A 22,711-nucleotide genomic window follows, 5' to 3' on the forward strand; every position below is an offset into this window, starting at 1 on the left:
AGCCCAGATCAGATCCTAAGGGCTGAGGCTCAAATTTTGAGTGCAATTAAGTCAAAAAATAAGGTATATATTGAGCCTTTCAAATAAGGTATATATCAATATAAATATATATATATATATATATATATATTACATATACATTTGGGTATTATAACAATATCGGGATTAAAACAATAGAAAGTGACAATTTTATAATAAATGTTGACAATTTGAAATGAAAATTTCACAAAACTAGCATATTTATTGTACATGATGGACATTGATCATGTGCATATGATTGTCTGTACTCCATAAATCACGTACCCTATAAAAAATCAACTATTGATACTTGATCTCATTCCCATTCCATAACCAATTAAAATTTATAAAAATATCGATAAAATTACTCATTAATAAAAACTTTCATAGATATTTTCCGGAAAATCCAAAACTGTTGCTAGGAATATTTCAAAATATCTATAAATATCAACAAATATATCCATGAATATTTTATCATATGAATAAAAAGTGGATATTTTATATACAGTCCATGAAGATAAGCTATGCATATCGATGCATCGACGTTTCATGGCTTACGAGTTTAAGCAATAGAAATCACAAGTTTTCCTTTGGGCCAAAGGCCGAGGACGCTTTGCTGGAAATGATTTTAGCTGCTAGAGTTTTCACACGGTACAGAATTATATATATCAGGAAGCTTCTATAAATCAGTAACTAGTTGGAAGATTCCATGAGACAAGAATCCATGCCACCACACAAACTGAAATGGTACTTCAAAAAGAGTCTACTACCAAACTAACAAGCATGATAATCGTCCATTTACCGGTTTGTTCACATTTATTTAGACACGGTAATGGTAAGAAAATCATCTTTCAACAATCTTTGTTTACTGGTTCTTTCACATTTATTTAGGCAGTAATGGTAACAAAATTATCTATAAACGCTTGAGACTGCACAACACTCTCCATCAAGTTACTTTTCAACTATTAGTTAACAGCATCAAAGGTTACCTAAATTGAGCAAACAGACACTTTAGCACTGTAAACTACAAGATATTTGACAGTTCACAGTTCCAATCTTCTATCATAACCAAGGATCTAAGAAGATACCTTGCCCTTCATTTTCTGTTCATATCTCCCAAGCACACATATTTGAGCTGCAAACATGAAAGCGAAGGTAAAAGAAAGGAACAAGCAAATCAAGGACAACACGAGGCAAGTTTTGAAATTTTCTGAAAAATGAGTTACTGTGATATCAGATTATACTCACTTCAAGATATTCATCTATCCCATACTTGGAACCTTCTCGTCCAAGACCAGACTGTTTGACACCACCAAATGGAGCCACCTGAATTGAAAGAAAGAAATGATTATTTAAACCTACTACTGCTTTTCTATTTGTTACTAGATGTGAATATGACCCACCTCAGTCGAAATGATTCCTTCGTTAACACCAACAAGCCCATATTCGAGTGCTTCTAAGACACGCCATGTACGTTGAACATTGTTTGTAAATATGTAAGCAGCTAAACCTGCACATGTGTGTAAGAAAGCAAGTGCTCTAATAAATTAAACTGTATAATATTATCCTAGAAGAGGGAGTACATGATAAATTTTTCAATGAGTAGTTTTATCAAGATAGTTTGATCAGGTTTGCTAGACGGATAGTTGTTAAGACTTACTAATTGCATACAAAAAATAATGATAATGAATTGAGTAAGACAATGGATTAGCTTATGCATCAAAATACAAATTGAGCTTAAAAAGGAACCTGAATTGGTGTCATTTGCAATGCGGATAGCTTCTTCCTCAGTTTTGAACTGCAAAAGAGGTGCCACAGGTCCAAATACTTCCTCTCTGAGGTAAGACAAAATTAAATATATCTCATAAATCTAAGATATACATGAAGACAAAGCCGTGCAGTAAATTTTGATGTTGCAACATGATTACATATACATGATGAGAAATTTAATTTACTGTTATAAAACTGAATATTGAACCCATACATATGCACAAAAACACAGTAGCTTAGACACCAAATTGACTTGAAAACCTTCACCACATTTATAATGTAGTAAACTATATCAACTCCTTAGAAGCAATCCCTGTAAAACTCCAGTACTGAGAATGGAACTTGATTTTAAGCAACCATCACAAGATATTATAATGATTAGCCCAATGCTTCAATTTAACCAAGTATTTACCCTCAGAAGTAATTTCCAATTGATGTCCTCCCAAAAAAGAAAAACCCTAAGGGGCAAAAGCAAGGAAAGGATGGAAATTAAAAAAAAATGGTTATAAGTATTATAATATTTTAAAGAAATTAATTGAAAGTAATAGGTGCATTCTCCTCCAAACTTATTCATTTAAACTGTATTAATCAATTTAGACATAACCAAGGAATGGCCCAGTCAAGAGAACTCTACAAATCCTCATGCATCCAAACTCCTAAGGAGTTATTCTTACAAGCTTTATATTAGCCCATCTTTAAGCCTAATAGCCCACTTTTAATAACAAACTAAGCCCCGAAAAGAGCGAATCATATGGCTCTTGGTTTGGCTATCTAAATATGAGAAAACAAGCACTAAGAAAGTGATTTTGAACTCATCATCTGCAAGATAAATCCCAGAAATTTAATTTAAGAAGTCAACAAATTTCTTGCACACCAAATCCTAAAGAGTAGTTGTTAGCAACATTTTTGTGGCAAAAGGATAAAAATACTGTGGTTCATTGAATATTAGCTCATAGTAAAGCTTAATTTAGTAACAAACTAAAGCCACAAAAACGTGACAAAAGGGCCTAGGTTTGGCTATCTAAATATAAAAACAAGCCCCAAAATTTTATTTTCAAGCAATTATTTACAAGAAAAATCCTACAAGACAAGAAGTGCAGGTGGAGTTTAGATTATCTTTATCCAACCCTCTGTACAAATATGAGAATGCTGGATGAAGAAGGGATCGAGATTTAATTTGGTGATATAGAAAAAAAAATGAAGAAACTTCAATTACCCAATTGCTTAATAGGAGAAAAGTTTAAAATGAATGACTAATATTTTAGAATTTAAAAAAGGGGTTGCAAGGGAAAAACCTTTTCTTAGCATTCTCACAAATACAGAAAAGCTTATTTCCTTATAAGTAATAAATAAAGAAACGGAGTTAGTGGAACACAAATGCCAATAAAAACCAGAGTGGACCCCACAAAAACCAAAAACTTGACTTAATTTTGAGCTTTGAGTATTGAAGAAGGCATCAACAGAGAGACACTCAAGCAGGTGGGAGAAGAGACAAGATGAGGCAACCGCCGTTAGCCCCAAAAATTTGGCATCGTTTTGTTTTCCTTTCCCTCAAATTTTACTTAGACCAAACAAAGCCTAAGGCTGTCAAACCAGGCAAAGAGGGGCATTACTAGGGAAAGGTGAGCTGCAGGAAGGTAAGACAAAATAAATAAAGAAAAGAAAAAGATGCCAATATTAAATTTTGGAGTGAAATCCCCTTGAAAAGTGATCACACAAATCGAAGGAAGCATCTGTGCTTTTTTGTTTTTCTAGCTCAGCTAAGGCAGAAATGGAAGGAAGATTCTATTATAACGACCTCCTGTCTTTCTTGTTAGGTGATAAAATCAGTAGAACTCAAATGATTTCTTGCAATGAAATTTTAAGGCTTAATAAAATTTCACTTCACACACACACACACAGTTATACATTTTTTACATGCTCTAATTTTAATTGAAGGCATTCATAAGGATATTATTAACAAAAATTCCTGCTTGATTGGAAGTAAAGAACCGTTAAATTTTTTTCAAAATTCTTCCATCTCCTTTAAGAAAACAAATAGGACAAATTATAATTCTCCCTAAAATGTTGTTTAAATTAGTGTTAATATTATGGATTAGGTAAAGCATTTTACAACAGTCAGACCAAACCATAATGCTCTCCAGAAAAAGCATGGAAGTAGCCACAATCATCTCAATTGTAGTAATCAATCTGAAATGTTAGCATATCTGAGGACGTACCTTGCTAAAAGCATCTCACTTTTGACATCAGTAACAACTGTGGGCTCATAGAAAGTCATTCCAAGGCTATGTCTTTTACCCCCAAGAAGGACTTTTGCTCCCTTCAAAAAACAATGATCAAAATAAGAGATGAGATAAATTATGTATTAACAAAAAAAGAACATGTAGGCTGCCACAGGCAGCTCCTAACTTGAGGCATTGACAAAACTTAGCAATAATTACCCAAGGCAGCACAGTATGAGGGGGAGGAGTGAGGAGACAGTCAAATTAATTCTTATTAACTCAAATATTAATAAAAAATTGAGCAGGTAACCAAAATAAGTGGGTTTGGGTAGCCAAATATTAGCAGGTACAAATCCACTGCCATTCCTTGCTCATGACTCCTGATATGCTAAAATCATCACCTCAACTCCTTGTCTCATACATATCATTTCAACTTCATATCAGCAAATCGATACTACCTATTACAATTGTTAGCGGACTGCACTAACTTGTCTATTCCTAAGAAATAAGCAACAAAATATATCTGATAAATCATATAGCACTACCAATATATATATATGGTCCAATTATATAACATCACTATTAATGGTTAATTATCACAAACAATAAGCATTAAACTTCTGAATGTGCCTCTCGAAAGTTTTGAGTTTGACATCAAAACCTACAATTCAGACAACGAAATACCTCTAGACAACCATCTTCTAGATTAATTAAATCCAAAGATAGGGATGATCCAAATTTCCCACAAAGGAATTATTTTTAGTTTTAATTTGTAGTTCTCTGGTGTGTGACCTTAACATGGGCAAGTGGCAGCTGTAAGTTGACAGATTAAGCTGTTTAAGTACTTCCACTAATAATTAAGAAGAAAGCAACTGTAGTGGAAATGAGCATGCAAAACCATAAGCAACTATGAATTAAAATGGAAACTGAAAGTGCAGAAAATCAATTGATAAATATTACAAATAATCTTATGATAATTAGTTAAGAGTTCATCAAGCACCAAACTGCAACGTGTAAAAAATTAAAAAGTTTATATGTTTTGTGATTTTGCAGTGTTAAAAATTTTAATCATATTTACTTCTAAAGAATAAAATCAATAAACAAAAACATCACATCACCCATGCATCATTTGGCCACCTATGTTCCAGCTTTTGCTTTTTTCCAATTAAAGATGTTAATAGACACATTCATATTCACAATGCAAATTTAGAATACAATATATAATGTTACAATTGCTCCAGAGAATAAGTCAAACACAACATATTCTATAACTTGTCTAAGACAGTTGGCAGTCATCGAGTTTGACAGGCTAGGTAATAAAAACCAAACCTTTGATATAGCATCTTGAATATATGATTCAACCTGTGAAAAATAAAAAACCTAAGGTAAACGACAGTAAAGAAACTCACATAAAACAAAAGAATCAGAGATATGATGGTTGATAAGAGGTGGAAAACTGAAAGCAAAGCTAACCTTTTGCACTGCAGCTTCATTAATTAGTGGACCCTGCATAGATAAGTACAGTAAATCAAAATTATGATCCTTAAGCTAAATTTACTTGTTAAATTTAATTAAAGAAAGTGCTCCAACCAACTGAGAAGTGGCACCAACACAACTGCACATATTTACAACTACGAAGAGTTCCATACAGTACTTGATGATAAAGGATCAATATAATTATATCAATGATTATCCTTCTAAACTGAAGACTAAGAGACATCAAATGTATAGACTAGCCACAAAAAAATGTTGAGAATTTAGCAACAACAATAAGAATATGAATTAGAATGCATGGCTTAGGCTGACTACCTGAACCACACCTTCACTGAAGCCATCCCCAACTTGGAGATTCTGGACAGCTTTTGAAAAAGCCTCGGCAAACTTCTCATAAATACCTGAACAAAAGGTTCAATAAATCCATTTAATGACTGCACAATTAAAATGTAATTATACAATAATGAAATTGGCATGCATTGTTCACCACTATGACTTTATGGGCATAAACAGAAACACAATAAAAATTATTATTAATATTAATACTAATATGACCATTTATTAATCAATGCAACACCGACACTAGGCATTCTTGCAGTTCATGACTATCATCCATCCTTCGGAGCTGCACCACTATTTGTAAGATAATTGTAAAATTAGCCTTAAAAATAAAATAAATGGAACAAAATTTGACTAGTAAGCACTTTAAAAGAAACAGAGAGAACCCATATTTTAGCAAGTTAAAGAAACTACATTCCCATAAAAACACAAGAAAAGATTCTGAGCATGTTTTGGATCCAACAAAAAGTGAATTTTTTTGTTTTCATTTTCAAATAACAGAACGGGATAAAGTGTAAAAACGCCATTAAACTTTTCTCAAGTGTCTTGTTAAGCGATCATTTTTCATTTTGTTCAATCAAGCCATTGAACTTTTATTCCCATGTTTTAAGCCTCATTGCCAACAAATATGTTACCTACACCATTAATACCTGCAACAAAAGCTAGTTGATTATTTTAAAACAAGGTATATTCTAACAGATTTCCTTAGTTTCACCTAAATAATAGTTTAATGATAAAAGTTAGTAGGATTTAAGCACACATTTACACAAAATTCAAGATCCGCTTCATCCTTTATCTAAAATAAAGAGGCCAATGAAAACATCTTTGGAGGGTAATATTAAAAAATACTTTTAGAAATTGGAAATGAAATGGGCCAAAATTTGAAAACAAAAAAGGTTGTTTTCATTTTGGAGAAAAGAGAGAACAAGGACAAAATAAGTACATGGTTGTTTTCCATTTTATAATTTATGAACCACAAGAATGTCACATGGTGGTTCTTCAAACCCCTCCCCATGCAGCCTTGGACTCACCCTTAGCCTGGTCACTGAGCCCAAGTTAACCTAAAACACCTACTAGCCATGCTTACACGCAAGCACAAGACTTTAAATCTCACACAAGCACACGAGGAGAATATTGAAGTTGGAGAGCAAAGTGCTATTTCATTCACTATGATTTCTTATGTACAAGAATACAAATGAAATGGGCTACATATAAGAAGCTCCCCCATGTATTACAAGACAGAAATGGGAGGGAATTTTCCCTCCAAAAGTTTCTGTCCAAAGTTTCCCTTTAGAAGTTTCCCTCCAAAGGTTTTCCTTCAGAATTTCCCTCCAACATGCAAGACACTCATGCATGCAACAACCGCACATGTGATCAATTATTGGAACGTAATGATTCTATGGGCCAGAGTCCATTCAACATAGTGATGGGGCAACAACCGCACATGCTTAGTGCCATAACAGGGGCCTACACTAGACTGGCATTGGTTGCCTACAAGATTGCTCAAGCATGGAAAGAGCAAAGTGAGTTGGCTAGAGCATGTCTCCATAAGGCAACCAAGAAAGCTAAGAAGTGGGCAGACAAGAATAGGAAGGACACTCATTTCGATGTGGGGGACATAGTGATGGTGAAACTCTATCTAGTTTTGAGGAAGAAAAGCCTACACAAGGACTTGTTTCAAATGTACAAGAGGCCATTCTAGGTGGTTAAATGAGTGGGAAAGGTGACTTACAAGCTAGACTTGCCACCGAAGCCTAAGGTGCACCTTGTGTTCCATGTGGATATGCTTAAGCCATATCATGGAGATGATGAGGACCCTAGTAGAGGGGTGAGCCGGAGAGCCCCATTGAGTGTTTGAGCTACATATGAAAAAAAAGTCAAAGAGGTGCTTGTGGATAGAGTGCTTAGACAACACCACCACATGCCCCAACACCAACACCTGGTGAAATGGAAGGGATTGCCTGAGAGTGAAGCTAGTTGGGAGTCTGCGAAAGACTGGTGGCAATTTCAGGATCGGATAGATACCTTCCATGCAGCAATGAGGATGCCGCTTGATTAGGTGGGGGAGAATGTAACGGCGACTCAGTCAAAACCCCCTTAACAGCGTGACACGTGCAGTTCATAAGATACTACGACGTACCAATGCACACATGAGCATGTCTTGCATTTTGGAGGAAAATTCTGGACGGAAACCTTGGAGAGAATTCCTCGGGAAGCTTTCTATATATACCCCTTTCATTTGTATACTTGTACATAAGAAATCATAGTGAATGAGATAGAGCTTTACTCTCCAACTTCAATCTTCTACTCGAAGCTTACAAGCTGACCAGTCTTGCATCTGATCGCAAATTGAACCCACTGGCTTGCAAATTGATCACAACTGAAGCTCTAATACCATCACGTGGCATTTGTCAGACCACTCCCCATGCGACTTTGGACTCACCTTAGCCTGGTCATTGAGCCCAAATCAACCTAGAACACCTACTAGCCACACTTACACTCAAGCACAAGACTGAAGTCTCACAAGCAGGCAAACAGAAGATTGAAATTGGAGGGTAAAGCTCTATTTCATTCACTATAATTTCTTATGTACAAGTATTCAAATAAAATGGGGTATATATAGGAAGGCCCCCTATGTTTTACAAGACAAACATGGGAGGGAATTTTCTCTCCAGAAATTTCCCTCCAAAGGTTCACTCTAGAATTTCCCTCCAAAATGCACAACACGCTCATGTATGAACTGGTACACCATAGTATCATATGAACTGCACGTGTCACTCTACTAAGGGGGTTTTGACTAAGCAGCCGTGAAAAATGGCCCAAGTTCAATTCTTGTGAAGAATTTCATATCTCTTACATTGTTATTTGCTAAATTAAACAATGCTATTTGCTACTTTTTTCAAAAATAAAAATATAATAATAATAATAATTACATTTTCACTATTTTTATATTTTGAAAATATTAGCAGAAGTTATATTTATTATTGTCATTGTTTCTCTAAATAAAAACTGCTGATACCAAACATACTTTTATTATTTTCATTTGGTGGAAATAAATTACTACGTTTTCATTTAGCAAACTCATTAATCATGAAATTAATAAATAGAGATAAAAATTTGTTTTCAAAAAATGAAAACAGAAAATATTTTCTAGATCCAAATACACTTGAAGTTTCTCAATATGGGGAAACATATTACAATAAAATGAATGCTTACGGTTTTCCCTTGAATGCATTTACATCCATACCTTCTTGCACAATTATTCTGTTTGCACAAACACAAGTCTGTCCGCTATTACGAAATTTTGCTGCAAGCTGCATATTGCATGGTTTTGTTAATGATACAACAAAGGTAACAGTACATGCTTGGGTTAGAATCAAATGAAACATATCATTAAGCAGGTTAGTAGAATGCATATTTTCAACCTATTTTCATGCATTGAGAAAATTGAACATAAACTTGTTAGCTTTTAAACTGGTCAGAGTGACAGGGCCAATATGATCCTCAAGCTGCAGAAACTGCAGTTCTAGGCAATGGCAGCAATTTGGCTCACAGACCCTTGAAAATGGAACAATGGTTTCCTTTGCAAGCTCCATTCCAACTTTCCACCTAATACCAATTGAAATTGTGTTTCAACCAGTGCACAACTAATTTAATTTGAAAAGACATGAAAACAAACTATTTTATGTATTTTAAGACCATAATACCATGTCCTCCACTTCCTACACCGCTCATTTCTTTTTTTCCTTTCTAAACCCCAAAATTTCAAATTATGAGAGAGAGTAAAGGGCTTTCAAGTGACTTTCAATTGTAAGTTTTATATATATTTTGGACTATGAAGCATGGACATGCTACAAACCCCCGCATACTGATGTCATATTTATGTTGGCCATGGATACATTTCTGATGTCAGGATACATATTAGAAACTGTTGGATAAGGTGAAAAAGTAAATAATATTCTTTATTCAGTTATGGCTTGGACATAAAGGTCAGCCTGTGAAATTCATAACAAAAGAAGAAATGAAAGAGGATAAACACCGTTGTAGCAGAACAAAAAACAGCAACATCACCTTGACCAAGGAGATATGAGAGCTCAGAAAGAGGAATAGAAGAAAAGGGGGGAGAAGAAAGGTTGGTCAGCGTATTGAGATGGTCGCAATCTTTTTCCTCCCATAATTTTGATTTTGATTTAGAACTGATATCAGGGAAGAGGACCAAGAGAGGAAATAATAAAAGGCAGTGGCTGGATTTGAAGAGATGGAAGCTTGTAAGAACAAATAAGAACATAGGACACATAACTTGGACTAGGTAGATTTTTAAACTCAATGGGTCCATATATATAGCATTTGGTTTTAATCGCTCTGAAGCCCATTTTTAGTTTCCTTAAAGCCCATTCGGTTTTAGTTCTTTTAGACCCCAAAAAATAAAAGTTATTCAGCCTATAACAAAAATATTAATTAATAACTCATTCTCACACATTGTTTCTACTGATTTTATTTATTTTTAAAGATCTTTTAGTGGATACTTAGCAAAAATTAATTAAAATACATATATATATATATATAAGATATATAACTAAATCTGTAGCCTAACTTTCAAGAATTATCATATCACCATATTCATTGTAGGAAAAAAGGCTAGGACACTATCTAGTATGGAATTAACAAACTTAGTTAAACCTAATGATGAAGGACCACCTTGCAACTTTTGGAATAACACTATTCTAAGCATAAAATTAGAAAATAGAGTTTTCTTTTAACATGACATCACCTAATAAAAGTATTTGTTCTACACCACCTAGGAACATGGCATCAGACATCAACATGTCAACAAATGCATAAGATCAATACTGCTTGAAAGGTTCCAAAACAACCCCCAGGAAAATTAAGGATCTAAAAGTATTTATATGGATAACCAGTTTGATACTATAGCTTGTTAAAATTCCACCTGCTTCAAAGGAAGAGAGGAAGAAAAAGGGTACCACATGCTATGAATAGGCAACAACTATTCATAATCAGTAACCAAAGAGGACAATGCATGAAGGAAAAAAGGATACGAAAAGAAAAAACAACTAACAGATGTCTGGGTATTTTAAAGTACAAGGAACAAAAAATAAATCATATGCTTAAAACTTGACATCAAGTGATATAAAATCATGAAACTACTATCCCCATCCAGAATGGTAGCTGCAGACTCGCAGCCAATTACGAGTGGAACCCATGAAAAATCTAGGATGAGGAGAATGCAATTGATGCCAATATACATCAAAACTACTCTAAACATACCGCTCCTTTCACTGCAACATCCAGGTCTGCATCATCAAAGACTATGCATGGGGCATTACCACCAAGTTCAAGCGATATCTAGAAGATTCCAGAATATAGGCAGTCAGCTGCATCATAATTTTCAAAGCCACACTGGTTTTGCAAATATATCCATTTCATAAAATATCCATACCCTTTTAACAGTCCCTGCAGCACCTGCCATCAACTTCTTCCCAACCGCTGTCGAGCCTGTAAATGTGATCTTTCTTACCTGGATAAGTAATAAAAAGCAGGAATAAAGAAACATTCTATCAATTATACACCCATTTATTTCCAGAAGGAAATCAATCATGATGTACTGTGGCAAAAGGACTGAATTTCATGTTAAAGGGTAGAAGACCTGTGGACTAGCAAGTAAAGCATCACCGATATCAGGAGCATTCCCCATAACCACATTCAGAACACCCTGCAAGATTAAAAGGTAAAAAACCACAACTAGAAAAAAAGAAGCAATATAAACAAACAAGAAATGTAATTCAGCAGGAACACCGATGCTATTTTGGAAATAAAAGCAAGACTGGCAAGTGCATCTAATCAAAAAATAAACTATGTAGTTCCATCATATTACAAGAATCTATACCAGTATTATCAACTTATGTCATTTATTTATGCATTGAAAAAGCTTAGATGCAAATTAAAACAAGCTATGAGTATTGCCTGATTTGCCCCCTTCCGCTGTGTTACTATTTAAAGAGGATTCTAGTCATGCCAGTACATAGTCATGCTGGGACTAGTTCAGTTCCTTTAACATTGAACAAAACCATACAACACATGGCCCAAGGAAGAGGAAAGCACAAGCTGCAGGATTGGTATGAAAATTTTCTAGAACATATAAGGCATTACAATGTATAACTACATTGTAATGCATTGATGAATATGACATCTTCAGTTATATCCATGTTTGGACAGCCTGCAAATGACAATTCACTACAAATATTTTGCTTTTTTGCGCCAGAATTCACTACAATTTGAGGACAGTCAAATTTTAAGGCTAACTAGGAGGCATAGAGGTTACAACACAACACCTACGATTTTGTACGAAGTGAAGAAAAGATTAAGACATGCATGAATAAGTTATATCCAACAATCAATTGCACCAAAAATAACTATATATAAAGTTACAAATCAATTTACTGATTAGCAATTTAGAAGTGATGCAGAATGAAAGGAATTGCCTGAAATTAAGATTTTATTTTGTGAACATTTAATTTTATTTTATGAGGCCTTTCGAACAAAAACATTTAACTTTGTGAGCTTAATTGTAATTTTTATACAAACATAAGATTTTGAAGCTTTAGGTTTCTTAATATATACTGTTTCGCTAAGTTTCTAACTGTCTGTAACAACCTTTATCCCGATCGTTACCGACGTTCGAGACTTGAGAATAAACCCACCAAATTCCGAATAAGCCTAAATTGAGATTCCTGTTAATTAAATCAAATATGCTTTTGCGTATGTGATCAACTAATGATGATGATACTATCATTCACTTCATTTCCAGATGATAATATCCCAATGTCATTAAATTTCCACAATTTAACGTCACACTTAAGGCTCATTACACAACCACAAAGTCTTTAGCAAATATATATCCACTAGATTAACAATTATTTTACCTTTCCTTTCCCTTCTCCTTTCTTCTTTTTTTCTTTTCTTTCTTTCTTCCTTCCTTTCAAGCCAATCTTATCTCTTTTACTATCCAATATGCGGTTTTTATCTCAAGACAAAGATATTTGTCATTCTTTTGGTGTGGTGGATTCTTCCAAATGCCCACCACTTAAATTTTTTTTTTTTTCTTCATTCATAGCCAGCTTGACAAAGATTGATTATTGTTGACATTTTCTTATTTCTTGCATGTAGTTAAAATTGCAAGTTAGCAATGCCTTAAACCTTCACTCGCCACCTTCATTGACTTTTCTTCTGCGTTAATTTCTTTTTTTTTTCTCACTTTCTTTGCATGGGTGACTTGCCCAAGACTTAATGACTTTTTGACTTCTTTTTCTTGTATTTTATGCAGTAAAATTACAAAGCTAAAGCCTTTAAAATCTTTCCAGCAGCCACTTGCATTTCCAATCTTTTTGCTTGATTTTTTATTTTTTTATTCCATACACTAAATTTACTTCATATTTTATTTAGTCACTCTTTAACTCATTCAAATCACATGTATATCACATATTCTACATAATCTAACTTTCCTTGGTTAGGAAATTTTTCTTTTTACTCCAAATATTAAAATTTCCACATAAATCCTTAAACTATTCTTTATTTACCGTGTGACGCTCCAAATTTCGTTTTTTACAATTGGGTCCTTCCAATAGTTCTTAAACTTCAATTTCTTTATATTTTCTTTCTTTTACACGTGTACAACCAAAATATAAAGTTCGCACTACACTACGATATCACTATAATATTTAAATATATATTTACCCACGTTAGTTTTATTTAATAAAAGCACGCAAGTCTCACTAACGTTTTTCTTCAAAATCCTTCCTTTCTGACTATTGTCAATAATAAATAAAATATTAATATTTTAATATTATTTTATTCATAAAATATTATTTTATTTTAAAATATTTTTTTCGCCGGTCACCGCTCTTCGGTACTTAAATTACCTCAAGTGACCCTTTGTCTTATCGATAGGGTCTTATTGGCTGCTAAATGAGGGTACAAGGTGTTACAATCTCTCTCACTTAAGATAAATTCGTCCTCGGATTTAAATAAAGTGGGTTGGCAAGGCATACCTTATTCTTGAAAAAAGGTGTGAGTACTCTTTTCGCATTTCCTCTTCGGGTTCCCAAGTTGCTTCCTCCACTAACCGATTATTCCACAAGACTTTTATTGAGGCAACTTTCTTAGAGCGCAGTTGCTTCACTTGACGATCCAGTATTGCCCTCGATCAGACACTATGGTCACGAGGACTCCATGCAATCGTACAATACAATCAATATAAACTTAAGCATATTTAGGTTACCTGTATGAAGTGAGCAAATTTTGTCAATCGATCTACTATTATCCAAATCGAATCATATCCCTCTCTGACACAGATCAACCCAGTCACGAAATCCATCAGCTGCAACGTTCACCTTACCGGGGTGCTACTGAATTGCTCAAGGATTATGATTGGACCATTCAGTACCACCCCAGTAAGCCGAACGTGGATTCACGAATGAAAATGGGAACATGTAGCTATAGATTTCGTGACTGGGTTGCCCCATGTCAGAAGGAGATATGATTTGATATGAGTAATAGTGGATCAATTGACCAAATCTGCTCACTTCATTTCGGTCAAGACTAGCTACGGATCAGCTAAATATGCCCAATTTTATATTAATTGTATTGTACGATTGCATGGAGTCCTCGTGACTATAGTGTTTGATCGAGGACCATAGTTTACTAATAAGTTTTGGAGAAGTTTACATGGAGCTTAAGGCACTCGTTTAAACTTCAGTACTGCATATCATCCTCAAACAGATTATCAATCAGAGCGTGATACAAATGCTTGAAGACATGCTAAGGTCAATAGTATTAGATTTGGAAACCACATGGAATCAACAATTATCTTTGATGGAAATTTGCATATAATAATAGCTACCAAGCTAATATTGGATTGACTCCTTTTGAAGCATTATACTGACGAAAGTGCAGACCACCCATTGGATGGTTCAAAGTGGGAGAAGGGAAATTATTAGGTCCCGATTTGGTGCAACAACCAATTGATGTGGTGAGTATGATGAGGGATCGTCTGAAATCAGCACAAAGTAGACAAAAGTCTTATGCAGACAATAGACGCCGTCCTCTGGAGTTCCAAGAAGGAGATTTTGTGTTTCTAAAAGTATCTCCCCTAAAACGAAGTAAAAGATTTGGGAAGAAAGAAAAATTGAGTCCAAGATATATTGCACCTTTCGAGACACTAGAACGAATTAGGTCAATAGCGTATTGACTAGTTTTACCAATAAAGCTAGCTTGAGTGAATCTCACATTTCATGTGTCTATGTTAAAGAAGTACGATAAGGATCCAACACATGTTATACGTTATGATTGGGTTCAATTGGATGAAAGATTAACTTTCGAAGACCAATCAGTGGTGATACTAGATCGTCAAGTAAAGCAACTGCGCTCTAAGTTGCCTAAGTAAAAGTTTTATGACAAAACCGGTCAGTGGAGAAAGCAACTTGGGAACTCGAAAAGGAAATGCAAAAGGAGTACCCACACCTTTTTTCAAGAATATGGTATGCCTTGCCAACCCACTATATTTAAATTCGAGGATAAATTTATCTTAAGTGGGGGAGATTGTAACACCCCGTACCCTCGTTTAGCTACCAATAAGACCTTATCGATGAGATGAAGGGTCACTTGACGTAATTTAAGTACCAAAGCGGCGATGGATAAAAAGAATATTTTAAATAAAATAATATTTTATGAATAAAATAATATTAAAATATTAATATTTTATTTATTATTAAAAATAATCAGAAATGAGAATTATATGACTAATTTAAATGGGAAAGAAGAAGTACGGAAGAATTTTGAAGAAAAACGATATTAGTGGAACCCACGTGCTTTTATTAAATAAAGCTAACGTGGGTAAATATATGTTTAAATACTATGATGATACTGCGGTATAATGCGAACTTTATATTTTAGTTGTGCACATGTAAATGAAGGAAAATAGAAAGAAATTAAAATTTAAAAATATTAAAAGAACTCAATTGTAAAGGACGAAAGTTGGAGGGTCACACGGTAAATAAAAACTAGTTTAAGGATTTATGTGCAAATTTTAATATTTATAATAAAAAGTGAAATTTCCTAACCAAGGAAAGTTAGATTATCTAGAATGTGAGATATACATGTGATTTGAATGGGTCAAAGAATGACTAAATAAAATATGAAGTAAATCTAGTGCATGAAATAAAAAATTAAAAATTAAAAAAAAAAAAAAACAAAAATGCAAGTGACGGTTGGAAAGATTTTAAAGGCTTTAGCTTTGTAATTTTACCTCATAAAGTAGAAAGAAGAAAAGTCAAAAAATCATTAAGTCTTGGGCAAGCCACCCATGCAAAGAAAGTAAAGAGAAAAGAAAAGAAATCAATGAAAAAGAAAAGTCAAGGAAGATGGCAGCTGAAGGTTTAAGACATTGCTAACTTACAATTTAACCACATGTAAGAAATAAAAAAATACCAACAATAACCAATCTTTGTCAAGCCGCTATGAATGAAGAAAATGAAGAAAATTTAAGTGGTGGACATTTGAGAGAATCCACCATACCAAAAGAACGACAAATATCTTTACCTTGAGATAAAAACCGAATCTTGGATAGTAAAAGAGATAAGATCAACTTGAAAGAAAAAAAGATAGAAGAAAGGAGAAGAAAAAGGAAAGGAAAAAAAATTGTTAATCAAGTGGTACTAAGGCTCTGATAACAAGTTTGTAACGACCTCTATCCTGATCGTTATTGGTGTTCGAGACTTGCAAGTAAACCCACCAAATCTCGAACAAGTCTAAATTGAGATTCTTGATAATTAAATCGAATATGCTTTTACGTATGTGATCGACTAATGATAATGATACTATCGTTCACTTCATTTCCAGATGATAATTTCCCAATGTCATTAAACTTCCACAATTTAACGTCACATTTAAAATTCATTACACAACCACAAAGTCTTTAGCAAATATATATCCATTGGATTAACAATTTTTTATCTTTTAACAAATATATATCCATTGGATTAACAATTTTTTATCCTTTCTCTTCCCTTCTCCATTCTTTTTTATTTCTTTTTTCCTTTCTTTCAAGCCAATCTTATCTCTTTTACTAACCAAAATGCGATTTTTATCTCAAAGCAAAGATATTTATCGTTCTTTTGATGTGGTGGATTCTCCCAAATGCCTACCACTTAAATTTTCTTCCTTTCCTTCATTCATAGCCGGCTTGACAAAGATTGGCTATTATTGATATTTTCTTATTTCTTACATATTAAAATTGCAAGTTAGCAATGCCTTGAACCTTCACCCACCACCTTCCTTGACTTTCTTCTTCATTGATTTTTTTTCTTTTTTCTTCACTTTCTTTGCATGGGTGGCTTACCCAAGACTTGATGGCTTTTTTACTTTTCTTCCTTGTACTTTATGTGGTAAAATTGTAAAGTTAAACCGTTTAAAATTTTTCCAACCGCCATTTGCATTTCCATTCTTTTTCCTTGATTTTTGATTTTTTTTATTCTATGCACTAGATTTACTCCATATTTTATTTAATCATTCTTTAACCCATTCAAATCACATGTATATCTCATATTCTACATAATCTAACTTTCCTTGGTTAGAAAATTTTTCTTTTTAGTCCAAATGTTAAAATTTACACATAAATCCTTAAACTATTCTTTATTTACCGTGTAACCATCCAACTTTCGTCCTTTACAATTGAGTTCTTCCAACATTTCTTAAACTCCAATTTCCTTCTCTTTTTCTTCTTTTACACGTGTACAACCAAAATATAAAATTCGCACTACACGGTATCACCATAATATTTAAATATATATTTACCCGTGCTAGCTTAATTTAATAAAAGCACACGGACCCCACTAACATCGTTTTTCTTTAAAATCCTTACTTTTTCTCCTCCACTTAAATTAGTCATATACCTTTATGACTATTTTCAATAATAAATAAAATATTTAATATTTTAATATTGTTTTATTTATAAAATATTATTTTATTTCAAATATTCTTTTCACCCGTCACCGCTTTTTGGCACTTAAATTACGTCAAGTGACCCTTCGTCTCATCAATAGGGTCTTATTGGCTGCTAAACCAAAATACAGGATGTTACACTATCAATGCATTAGAATTTTATTCTGTATTTTGCATTTTTTTACAGTTTAGGGTTTAGTCATAACAAAAGAACTATGTTATTTCAATTTTTAGTTCATTCCAACCAATGAATTATTAAAATTTCAGAATATCGTGTTTGAGATTTCCCCTCCTATTGAGTTGTTCTGGTTTACTCTCTTTAATGCATCTATCTCTTCCCCAATTTCCTCTGTTTCTACACCCCTCTCCAGTTTTCTCTCTAAACTTTGTTTTCTTCTTCCAATCATCTCCTTTTTCTATATCAATAAGTGCCTGTTTGGCCTGGCTTTTTTCTAACTTAAAAACTATTATGAAGTTCTTATGAAAAATAATGGCTTTTAAAATTAAGTTAAAGTTATTTGGTAAATTTTTTTTTATAAGTTATAATTTTTGTTAAAATTATCATAAAAGGTATTTCTTTTTTTTGAGAAGGTAATATTGTAATTATTTTTAACAAATGAGAATATTTTTGAAACAAAAATAAAAGTTTTCTTATATTTTTAAAAGAAGAGAAGAAAAAGCTCCTCCTTGAAGCTTTTTTTTAAGCTCTTTTTTTAAAAATTTTGTTCTTAAAAAAAAGCTACTTTTTTTTTAAAAGCTTCTTAAAAGATCATGTTTGGCCTGGCTTTTGCTTTTAAGAGGTAGATAAGCTGAAAAAAAATTAGGCCAAACATGCACTAAGTCATTAAACAGACTCCCTACTTTAACAAAATAATAAATGTAAAAAAATAACCAATGATAGATGCCCTAAAAGTGCATGTCTATGCATGCAAGATCTCACCAGATCACTTTACATCTTAATTCTTGGATAAGATAATGAGAAGTCAGAACTTGGCTTCTAAAGTCAATGTTATTATCACATAACAAGACACTAGACATATAGACTCACATAAAATATGTATGTAGTATGTATTCATGCATGTATATGTGTAACTATATATGTGCAATTCCATCTCCAGCTTGTAAATAAAGCTAAATATATCAGTCATTAACTAATCATCACAATTGGTTTCTAGAACAAGCTTTCCAATTATCATTACATGCTAACACATTGTAATGTGAGCTAATGAATGATAAAACCTTGTCAAAATTACTAAATAAATAAAGAATTACCGGTGGAATTCCTGCTTGAAGGGCAAGTTCAGCTGCTGCTAAAGCTGTGAGGGGAGTAAGTTCAGATGGTTTTACAACCACTGTACAGCCACAAGCAAGGGCAGGGCCAACCTGATACAGCCATGAAAAGGAACATCTTAGTTATTAAGCAGCCTGGGAAAATAATAAGACTAAAACTCCTATATAGAGCACCCACCTTTCTAGTGATCATTGCTAAGGGAAAGTTCCAGGGTGTAATTGCACCAACAACACCAACAGGCTGCCAAAAGGATATTAAAAAAGGCAATACTGCTGGGAAGTAAAAAATAGAAGAAATCTCAAAATAACTGTCAGCACCCAGCACTAAGAAATGTATTGGCACTAAGAAATGCAAGCCTTGTCAAAACCCTTGTCACGATAATAACTCAATCTAGAGCTGTCTAGTGCATTGGCACAATAAGCCAGCTTGAACAGATACTAAAACAGCCGGAAGTCATTCTCATTTGTGAATTTCCCGTCTATTTACCTATCAAACTTATTGCCAAGAATTACTATTTAGAACTAATCAAACTTTTGGATATTGGAGGTATTTGTATCAATTTGATAATTGCATCATGTTCATGAAGAGAAGGCTGGTGAAAAAGGGATCTTATTAATTCATTAATTCATAATACCTTCCTTTGCAGGATGTAAGTGTTATCAACAATTGTCTATTTATTACATAACTATCATGAGGGAAGGTGCCCTTCCCTTGTGGTTTGGGCAGAATCAAGATACCACCCATGGTTAGGAGGTCACATTTGTGTTCAGTTGAATGCACAGCAGCTTAAAATTATTGAGAGAGATTGACAAACAGGGTCAGCACTCTTGGACAACAGATATTTGTGGTTGACTGACATGTGGATTTCAATTACACACGGTTATTCTCCCAAAATGATCATCCAATTCATACCCATATGACACCAAATGCCATGCAAACTATGAGAAGTCTAGATTGATTTCATGGATATAAAGGAATTTTTGGATAGAGGAATTCATTTAACTTCCCCCATATCATGTTTATCTTTTTCATCCTTTTTTTCTTATATGCTGTTTTTTTTCCCTCTAAATACTAAAAGGTCATCATCAATAATATTTTATATTCTTCTTTTACAGATGCAACAACATTGCATGAAGTAAACCAGCATTGTTAACAGTCATCTAAACAAGGTTTTCCCCTTAAATTTTGGTGAACATATTAGATTTCTGTTAGAAAAGAATACTAAATCATAAATCAAGAGGAAATTATTTAAAATTTGTATGCTAATCAACGTTTACGTATTGGAAGAAATAGTTAATTCGCACCTGGCAGACTGGCAGTTATACAGGACTTAAACAACAAAGAAAAATTTATTCTCACCTGCTTTAGAACAAACAAACGACGATCAGCTAGAGTAGCTGGAATTATATCTCCATACACCCGTTTGGCCTCCTCCGCAAAGAATTCAATAAAACTGGCCCCATAACTAACCTATTATTTGAGTCTTAGCATCAGACATGACAGATGAACAACTAACGGCTACACAGTCAAAGCCAGTTCCTTAAATTTAATAACGCAAAAGTTTTAAATGGATACCTCACCCAGGGCTTCTTTTAAAGGTTTTCCTTGCTCTAAAGTTATTAGTTGCCCAAGCTCTTCCTTGTGGGACATTATAAGATCATACCTTTTAAATACATGTAAAAAAAAATGATTTATTTGATATCTAAAAACCTTTAATAAAGATTTAATTAAGCAAGTCCATACACGGAGCATTAATAGTCAGTCTAACCAATGGACTAAATTTTGGTTATTAGCCATTCAAAAAAGATAAGCGGTTAAATTTCCATGCTACAATATACACTGCTGGTCTGGACCATTTTGATTTAAAAGCAGGAGACAGCAAATCCCAAACTTTGCTACAAAATACATCTTTCAATGTCGCAAAACTTATATTTCAAGGTCCTTCAGCTAGAATCATTTAACAAAAATATCTCAAGTTAAATCAGGCAAAAAGCAAAGTTCTTTTCAAATGGATGACTATTTCAAATTCAATACAAATGTATAATATAACGAGATCATAGGGCAAAGGTAATACCATTTTCTAAGACATTTGCTCCTCTCAGCAGCAGTTTGCTTACTCCAAGCTATGGCCAAAAAACAAAATAAGGATCGTCAATTAAACTAGATTTCAAACCCAAGTAAACTTTGAAATTCAGTATGTCAAAGCTACCGACCAGTAACAACCACAGTCCAAAAGTATACATAATAACATCTATACCTACACATACTATATCTCACCATCAAAGTAAGGCCCCCTTAATATCACACATTTTGTTATTTAAGCTAAAATATAACACACATTGAAACATAATTGCTCCATATATCTATGTGTCTGTGTGTGTGTTTGTATTTGATTTGGGGAGGGGGAGAGTAATATTCAGCTCTACAAGTAGGGAATACATGCACTGACCACCAAGTCGGATGCTAGAGCGCCATGATTGTTCCACATTAACATAACATCAAACATTTTATTATCAGAAAAGTTAAATTCTCAATTCTTTTTATGCTTTGGTATCCAAGCACACTTTTTCATCTCTGCTTCTGAAATTAAATAGCAAAAGTAACAGGTAAAAAAGAGCCTATAATGTCATAAGCACATGATCCAGTGACTACAAGGAACAAGAAGTATATAATCATATCCAGTAACACTCAAACTGCAGCGGGGATGTCAACCTTAAACAACTAAAACAAGAGCAACAGTGTAACGAAAATTGTGAAATCATATTGATTCTTGAATATCATGCGACAAGCAGAAGTTTAATGGAAAACCCAAATCAAAGAACATGAAATAAGTCAGATTGAAATGGAGAGAAGTGCAATTGGAAGTGTTTGGTACAATTGAAGGCATTATATGCAGAAGAAATAGCATCGTTTGTCTCCCGTCTACCCATGAAGGGAACATCTGCTATAATTTCCCCAGTTGCAGGATTGTTAACCTGCCATGACACCAAACGCAAATTTAAGCGCAAGGTAAGCAAAAGAAATTCGAACTTGAAAGCGGAAACTTTAAACCGGAAAATCTATGTCAAAGAAAGACCTGAATAGTTTTGCCATCATGGGCGCCGATCCATTTTCCTCCTATTAGACCCTGGCTTCGGAATATACTAGAATTTTTAAGCCCAGCGGCAATACTCATCTGATGAAAACAATAAGATCTAATCAAAAACCTATTCGATAAACTACAAAAGGATTTTGAATTACAGTTTTGAGAGAAGATTGATTCAAGTGGTGGAGCCAAGTGAAGAGTTATAGACAAGACCTGGCGATGGGCAGAGGGGAGGTGAATGCGAGGCAAATGTGAGGGGAGAATCTTGCAACGTGCCAAGCGAGCTACCGTCATTCTCTGCTGCTCTGAGGTACAGTTACAGTTACAGTTACAACACCACACTCTGGAGAGAAAAAAGGTCAGAGCATAGAATGAAGACCATCAAACGGTAGGATATAATTAAGCAGATGTGAGGTTGGGAGCCTTCCAAGATTTTCTAAATGGATTTGTTCTTTGCTTTGTACAACTTTGACTTTT

At 33.8% G+C, this 22,711-nt stretch overlaps 1 protein-coding gene across 2 annotated transcripts; it reads right to left on the reverse strand.

The window, feature by feature from the left end:
- Positions 1-677: 677 nt before the first annotated feature.
- On the reverse strand, positions 678-22,640 carry ALDH5F1 (aldehyde dehydrogenase 5F1). 2 transcript variants are annotated; one of them, XM_018124557.2, is made up of 21 exons: positions 22,448-22,640; positions 22,226-22,324; positions 22,025-22,124; positions 21,224-21,272; positions 20,725-20,812; positions 20,509-20,619; positions 19,327-19,389; positions 19,131-19,241; positions 11,509-11,574; positions 11,302-11,379; positions 11,130-11,207; positions 9,091-9,157; positions 5,820-5,905; positions 5,484-5,516; positions 5,340-5,372; positions 4,008-4,108; positions 1,768-1,853; positions 1,422-1,528; positions 1,267-1,344; positions 1,107-1,153; positions 678-1,007 (listed from the first exon to the last, which is right to left on the reverse strand). In XM_018124557.2, exons 1-20 carry the CDS (start codon positions 22,526-22,528, stop codon positions 1,115-1,117), a joined length of 1,554 nt encoding a protein of 517 aa, XP_017980046.2. In that variant the 5' UTR covers positions 22,529-22,640; the 3' UTR covers positions 678-1,007; positions 1,107-1,114. The 2 variants fall into 2 exon arrangements, with proteins under 2 accessions (XP_017980046.2, XP_017980045.2); XM_018124556.2 differs by having other exon boundaries at positions 678-1,153.
- Between the last annotated feature and the right edge of the window lie 71 nt (positions 22,641-22,711).

The sequence above is a fragment of the Theobroma cacao genome, chromosome 7 (genome assembly GCF_053813885.1).
Source record: "Theobroma cacao isolate CCN51 chromosome 7, ASM5381388v1, whole genome shotgun sequence".
Taxonomy (NCBI): domain Eukaryota; kingdom Viridiplantae; phylum Streptophyta; class Magnoliopsida; order Malvales; family Malvaceae; genus Theobroma; species Theobroma cacao.